The 7,551-nt window shown below is 35.8% G+C and overlaps 1 protein-coding gene across 12 annotated transcripts in view; it reads right to left on the bottom strand.

Annotated features, from left to right (window-relative positions):
• Positions 1-252: 252 nt before the first annotated feature.
• Positions 253-7,551, bottom strand: part of MAEA (macrophage erythroblast attacher, E3 ubiquitin ligase) — a 53,141-nt gene continuing 45,842 nt past the window's right edge. For all 12 annotated transcript variants that reach the window (XM_074587343.1, XM_074587353.1, XM_074587351.1 and 9 more), the window contains 4 exons: positions 6,910-7,018; positions 3,209-3,342; positions 2,301-2,496; positions 253-1,867 (listed from right to left, as the gene is read on the bottom strand). In XM_074587343.1, the coding sequence (XP_074443444.1) occupies positions 1,772-1,867; positions 2,301-2,496; positions 3,209-3,342; positions 6,910-7,018 (535 nt within the window). In that variant the 3' untranslated portion in view covers positions 253-1,771. The remainder of the gene's footprint in view (positions 1,868-2,300; positions 2,497-3,208; positions 3,343-6,909; positions 7,019-7,551) is intronic.

Below are 7,551 nucleotides of genomic sequence, written 5' to 3'. Positions count from 1 at the left end.
CAGCATTCCAAATGTACCTGTTCCAAAGCATCAACTTTAATATAGGCTTACTGAAAATGGAACCTTTTCAGACATACCCCACTGGAAATCCCAGTGTATTTACAGTTTCAGAGTGGCTGGTACAATCAGTTTATATATCTGTGATCTCCAAGTGTTGTTGAACATGAATAGAAGTAGTCGTGGTCCCTCCACTATTCTTTGTTAGTGTTCTTTAAAGCACCCAGTCACACATGAAAACCTTACACCTAGCATCTCCCACAAAGTTTTATTAAATGGAAGTCTCTAGGACATTAGGTAGCCTTCTAGGAAGCAACAGAAAAAAAAAAAAAAAGGACAGGAATGTAGATCAAATGTAGATTCATAGATGAAAAGTTTAAACCAAAACTAGTTATTTGCCTGAGATGCTCTGATTTTGGAGCCCGAAGAACAACATTTATGACTGTGGTGTGGCAGTGGCTTTTTTGCTTGTTTTTTTTTGTTTTGGTTTTGTTTATTTTGTGTTTTGGGTTGTTTGAGTTTTTTTTAATGTTGCAGAACACTAACACACACACTTGTTAGTTGCGCTCCTTTTAAGAGAGACCCTTATAAAAGAGTTAATTTTTTTACATTTAAATACAAAGCAGCTTTCTAATTTTATATAATCAAGAAATGGAAAACAATTTTTATTAACATGTTTTACATTTACAATCTTTTATTAGCTAATCAACATCAACATGCAAAAATAAGCGCTAAATACAAACCTCTACAGTATGGTTTTGTTTAAACTACAATGGTTTAATTCTTTTGAAAAGTCATAAGGATGTGTTCTGTAGTTGTTAAAATTGAACTATTAGTTTCAGTAATGAATACTATTTAGACCCTAAAATTATGTAATCATCCTGCAAGGCATCTTCAGAAACTTCGCCCAACACTTAAGAATACCAGCTCGTTTTCATGTGAGTACATTCTCAAAGCAAGAAATAAGGCAGTAGCACTAATGATTTCAATATTGAACCCTATGCACATAACTAATAACTTTAGAAGGACTTTAACACTATGGTAGACTGGAAAAAGAACATTTAAACAAGCATTGGATTTTGCCTGAAATGTTCTCACTTCCTCTTGATACCTATGCAACCTCCTCAAAATATTTGGGTTTGGAAAAAGACTTCATACTCCTTCAAACCAGTCCCTAGTTGATCCTCCAGAGAAGCCAGTCTTGTGTCAAAGACATCAATATCTTCCCATGGAAATAAGTTACATAATTCATGTTGGGGATTACTTCATGAGAGGATCATAAAGAAGGCAAAGAGGAGCTTAAAGGAGAACATATTGGTAGTATTGAAATCTTTGATAACAAAAGGGTCTTGGACAATTGTGAAAAAGAGGGAAGAAAAATGGATTTAATTTCGAATCTGTTGTAACTTTTCCCCCAGTGCAAGTGTCCATCTTTAAAGAAAGTTATCCTTTAGAAGATGAAAGTACTTTTGAGAAGAGTCCAATTTTTGACCTTACGTTACAAAACCTTAACAATCAAAATTTGTTTTTGTTTTTATTCAAGTACAAACTTAAGTCATAATTCCTCTCTCTTTTTTTTTTTTTTTTTTTAAAGAGTGTTTATTGTTGCTCATTGATCTTTGGTCGCAAGAAACAATAATGCCACCGACAGGTCTGATCCCCAAGGTGGCAGGTTTTGCTTCTTTGCCACACATTAAGGCCCCCCCCTTTACAGGGTATGCCAATATACACTGTGTCAAAATTCCAGCGGCACTTCATCATGTGTTTTATGGACCTACATGATGTAGACTTTCTCAGCTTGTGAGAAGTTGAAGACTTCTTTGGTTCTTGGGCAAATTACTTTGTCATCTTGACGAATAGAAAGCAGAGACTGAAAAGACAGTGAAATTAAAAGGTAATATTCACAATAACAACTCAAAGCATTATTTAACTGTTTAGTAAACAAACTTATTTTAAAATTAAGAATATGATGTTATAGTCTAAGGTCAAAATACCTTTGCTCACAAGTTACTTACTCTACATTATCGCTCACCAGAGGGAAAGATTTCCAATCTTTCCAATCAAATGCCATTTGATTTCATGTTATAAATTCATATATTCAATCAGGCATTAGCTTCTTTAGAGACCAACTTAATTGCATAAGCATTCAGTCCTTTAAAAATTACTGCAAGAAGATACTTCTGTTAATACAGAAGATACTTCTGGCTTTCTGACCGAGTTTATAAGCTCTTGTTTCAATAATAGAAAGTCATTACAACCACTGCTATTTTAGACTTCAGTAAGTCATTGATTTCAACACTTACATTGTATCCATAGACATATCCATTTGGTAACATCATAGGAGGATTATTTTCGTTCATTACATCCCCCGAAATCTTGCAGACTAGTCGGGAGTTGGCACAATGTGCCATAGGCAGAGGCTGAGCCAGCTTGTTCAGGGATTTGCTACACACAGGGCAGTCTGGGTTTTTTGAGCTCCCATCCTCTTTATAACACTGTCTGTTTAACAGCAAGTTAAGGAACAACCACCACAGAATGCAACAACAATTCGTTAGTGACATACATTGCAGGAAAAAAAAAAAAGATAACCAACTGTACAAGTACAGCCTAGGTTATAGAACATACAGCACCATTTAATTCGAGTTTAATGTGTACTTATAAGAATCACGTGCTTTGTTTTGAGTAACGAGCAACAAGTGTCTGGCACCCTCTACAGGTAAAGTTTCTGATGTAGAACACTTTGGTAGCACCAGTCCTTCTCTAACCCACCACAGCACGTAGCAAATCCAAGCAAGTTTCAAAAGATGCAGGACACACTTGAATATTCACATAAAACCAGACAGGCTAAATTTGTGTGTAAGTGCTTAAAAGAATAATAATTCTGACCCAGTTCACTAACTTTTGCAGAGATATTCACTAACTTAAGACAGACGGAAAGATAGCCTAGTATACAAACATAATGTAGATTTCACCTTAACATTTTGGTTTGGGCTTGTTTGTTAGATTTTTATATTTTTTAACCATAATGCCATTTATTATAATCTCGCCTTAATTTAATGGGAAGACCAATTCATAGTCCATTTAAACAACTCATGAGTGAAAATATTCAAGTATCATTTACCCTCTTTGAGCTTTCTGAAAAGCATCCATAGACTGAAAAAACCCACAATGCTTTTTTGCACTCAACAGTAGTATCTGCATTAAAGGATACGGTGTTTTTATAGCTGAAAGGCCGGCCTGGAGTGTTATAGTAAAAACAGAATTGTTTCCCAGCTGATGTAGTCTGTAGTTATCATATCTAAACTGTTGGATCAGCATTCTCCATCGGGCAGGGTCCAAGAGATCCTGTTAAAAAAACAACACAACTGTAAGTTGCTTTCAATCTAACTGTCCCGGGGGGAAAAGCCTGGGAGTGGTAAATTGTGCAAAACTCACTAGACTGAATCCATCACAGAACAGAAGTACACATGCTAATGCATACTATGAACGTACTTGTTTAGAAAGTACCTTTTAGCACTACTTTACTAGAAATATGATTTAAATCAAATATTACCTAAAATAGCTGGCATAACAATATTCAATCTCCCTATCTCCCTTCGTCATCTACCAAATGTTCTAATTAAGGTATGTAAATCCTGGTACGGCTATTTCTTGCATTTAGTTTTCTAGAATGCTGGCCTACTTATGAAGCAACATTAATGTCGTGGAATGTTTGCTCTACAGCTTCTAAACCGTTAACATCAAAGTCAGAAGTGTTTTTTACCTTGAGTCAGGCTAATTCTGCTGAAACCTCTTTGTAACATATAATGTTTACAGAATTTTGTAAAAAGGTTTTAATTGGAAGAGCTGGCACAACCCCAAGTTAGAGAAAGCTTAGGTAAGCTATGCAATTAAGGAGAAAATTCTTTAATATATATTGTAATGCTATGCATTACCTAAAAAACAGGGAACAGTAGTTAAAGTAGGGATGTTTTTTTCATGGATGCAAGAACTAAATCCACAGGTCAAGCATATATTGATCCCTAAAAGTAATGCTGTGACAGAGTCATGTAAGAAGCGAAGACCCTTTGAAAAATATACGGGTTGTGTTATATACACAGGCAAAGACCTAATCCTTTCTTCTGCTTGCACCCCTTCTCCTTTGTATTTCGGTCATGAGAAGTGACAATGTTTATTTATCTTAGAAATAAGTTCATATTTTCAACTGTGCGTGCTACACTTCGAGGCAACTGGGAGAAACAATAATATATTTTAGTATATGGTTTAGTTTATAAAGTAGGCTTTTGCAGAAAATCAAAGACTTGGTGACAGAAAATACACGAAGTGGCATCATCAGATTCAAAACAAGTTATACCAAAAATGCTAGGCAGTGGTTTTACCGTGGACACTAGTCTTTGTGCTTTACTCTGGACCACCTTGTCCCACTCTGTCCATATTTCAGATAAATTTGGGAAACACCTTGTAGAACTATAAGAGGCCAACATTTAAAGAAGTGCTAAACTGGATTTTGACAGCAGTTGTCTGAGTAAGTGCAGAATTATTTCACCATCCCTTCTCTCTAACTAAAAACTGACTGCTTGAACAGTGGGGAGAAGAGGTTTATGTAAAACTAGTAAATCTTAGCTGAGGCTATGAAGTTGCATGTCTTCACGAACACAGACAAAACGACTGTTGGACCGGAGATGGTCTCAACGGAGTTTTAATAGCTCCCATTAAACCGGGAACATCTTTGGATGAGGGAGGGAAGAGATGTAGCTCTCATAAACCAGTCCTGCTGTGTTTTCTGACAAGCGTTCAGAAAGTGGAATTACACAGAAGCTGCAAAAGGGCACAGGTATAAATGATGTATTTCAAGAGGTTCAAAAAAGGCACCAGGAATACTAAGACGAGAGAGAAAAGGAAAAAGTCTTGCAGCAGAAACAGTTGGATCAACTGTGGGCCTATGGTTGAAGAAAACAGCACAAAAGAAAGAAGAATTCACACAAGGAAGAGGCAGAAAGATTCAGAGGCAAATATGCAGGAAAGAGTACTGGACAAGCAGTATTTGTCTGACTTCTAAATGCTCCAAACCAATAAGCAGAACTGAGGCAGAGAACCTATACAGATGGGAGCAAAAGGAAATGCATACACATATCTTGGCTTAACTAAAGCAAAAATCACCATTTCTGCCACCAGACTGCATGTCTGTTTGCTCTATCACCTGCCCCATATCTAAGGCCAGAATGTTCCCCAAGTTCCAGGACGAAGCTTTTGTTCTGACCTTAAGGCAGTTCTTTAAAAGATGTAACAGACAGAGCCTACAACAGATCTGTAATAAAGAGATAAAGTACTACAAATGATTAAGAAAAGCCTATGATTAATGGCCTAGGCAATGGGACACAAAAGTAGCAGCTTACTAAATGTCCAGTTGGAATAATTCCAGGCACAGTTACACAAGCTTGTTCAAAGGACATCAAAAGAAAATAGCTTGTTTTGCCACAATATTAAATATATTTTCCTTAAAGTCCTAAAAGATAGAAAAAGCTGGAAAAAGTTCTATCCATTTGTTATAGAGGATGCTTCTTCCCTTGGATTAAAAAAAATCAATGGATTAGAGATACAATGATCTGACAAACTTTCTCACAGATTTAAAAGTAATTTTACTTAAAGCCATTTTAAGAATCCATTTATGCACAGACCTCCTAGTTAACATATCAAAATATCTCCAAACAAGCATACACTCTATGATTCTCTTTATCTAGGTAATTATTAGAGCACCCAAAACATAAGTTCCATAAACTGCAATGTTTTGTCAGATCCATAAAAAGTAGTAGGTAATCTGTTCCAATTGTGTGGTTGCACATGAAACAGTACTAGCTTTTCTCCTTGCTCTCCCTCATTGAAACATTCTGTTCAAACTAGGCCTTAGAACAAAATACAGGGGTTTTATTTCTTGCCTATTTCTTTCTAACTACCAAACCAATGATAAGCTTTGCCTTACACACAGATCTATCATTTATGCTCAGAACTCGCATCGAACATAGAATCCAAAATACCAGGATCCTTCTAGGGCTCCAGGATTACCAAAGATATACACATTAATTCTGTGGGTTGTTGGCTTGGGCTATTTTTGTGTGTTTGTTTTGTTAAACCATTGATTTAATCATCAATTGTTTAAAAAATATGTTTAGACACGTGCACTGCCACATATCGGCTTGGCATTTCACAGGATTCTTGTTTTGCTTTGCCAGCTCAACTCTTGCCTACCTTCTACCTTCAATTCCAAGTTAAAAAAAAAAAAAGTGAATTACACATGACCACAGAACAAACTCAAAATATGTAGAAACAGTAGCTACCTATGAATTTTGCTTGATTCGAATTTAGATGTAGACATTACCATTAATATTTACATTAATTTGTATAATCCAAATAAATTAACACTTTTAAGCCTTAAAAATACTGCTTTCAGATCATTCAAGTCATCTTTCCTTTCTTCATACCAACCACCACAAGAAGAGTAATTTGAGAAGTAAAATTAAGAACTGCACTAGTCTCAAGCCACAGGCTAGTATGTCGAGCAAAACTATCTCATTTTTTCTCTTTCTACTTCCCTATCTTCTGCCTCTTGATGTATATTTCCATATCATGCTTCCAGTCCCACAGATATTTAGTGCTGGGTTTGTTGTAAGCTTAGCTCAGTGTGAATCTGTTACTATTAAGATCCAACTGCAACAATACAAATACTACCTGGATTAATGTACCGGCAAGGGCTGGATATTAAAATTAAGGACTATTATAAAGGTGAGTTTTAAAAAGTAAAATTAGAACAACATTTGATCTTCAGATTATCAATGCATTTTCCTGTAAAGAAAAAGAACTGCAACGTGTATTTTATCATTCTGCTATACCACTGGATTTCAAACATAATGTTACCTTATAGGGGGAGATATGAGTGTCTGAAGGAAAGGCCAACATTCCCATCACTTGTCGAACCTCATCCAACTGGCTTCCCTCAGCCTGACTGAAATGCTTTCTTGCATGCCTGAAATACAGAATTTATACCTTTATTAGACAGCCTTGTTTCTAAATCAAGTAAATTTACATAATTATGCGAGATTTCAGAGAAAACCTCTGGATTCTGCTCTCAATATGTGAACTCCAAAAGGTGATGCATTTGAAAGGCTTGAAAAAATACATCCTGTAAATGTGAATGCAAGAATGACTTTAAGAACTAGCAATTTTACACTATGATTTCTTAGAAACCAGAACTTCTTACTGTAGCATGAAGTCTTACCTCACCTACATCTAGAACGACAGATCCATGATTATTATTAGAAGTCTCTCTGCTTATGCAAGCTCAATGTATCACACTCACTCCTTTGGCATACACTTGCAAGTGAGATAAATGCAGTCTGATAATCAGCTATTCCAAACCATTAAACATCAAGAGTGTTCAAATATCTACCTTGTTTATACTGACATTTAAGAGAATGTTTACTTTTGATTAATTTTTTTTTGTATAGGCTAGAAGGCAATATTGCTTTCTGTGCAGACTACAAGAAATTGCAGGGTAAT

Source organism: Larus michahellis, chromosome 5 (genome assembly GCF_964199755.1).
Source record: "Larus michahellis chromosome 5, bLarMic1.1, whole genome shotgun sequence".
Classification (NCBI taxonomy): domain Eukaryota; kingdom Metazoa; phylum Chordata; class Aves; order Charadriiformes; family Laridae; genus Larus; species Larus michahellis.
Note: the sequence above shows the minus strand (reverse complement) of the source record. Positions and strands in the feature narration are given on the sequence as shown.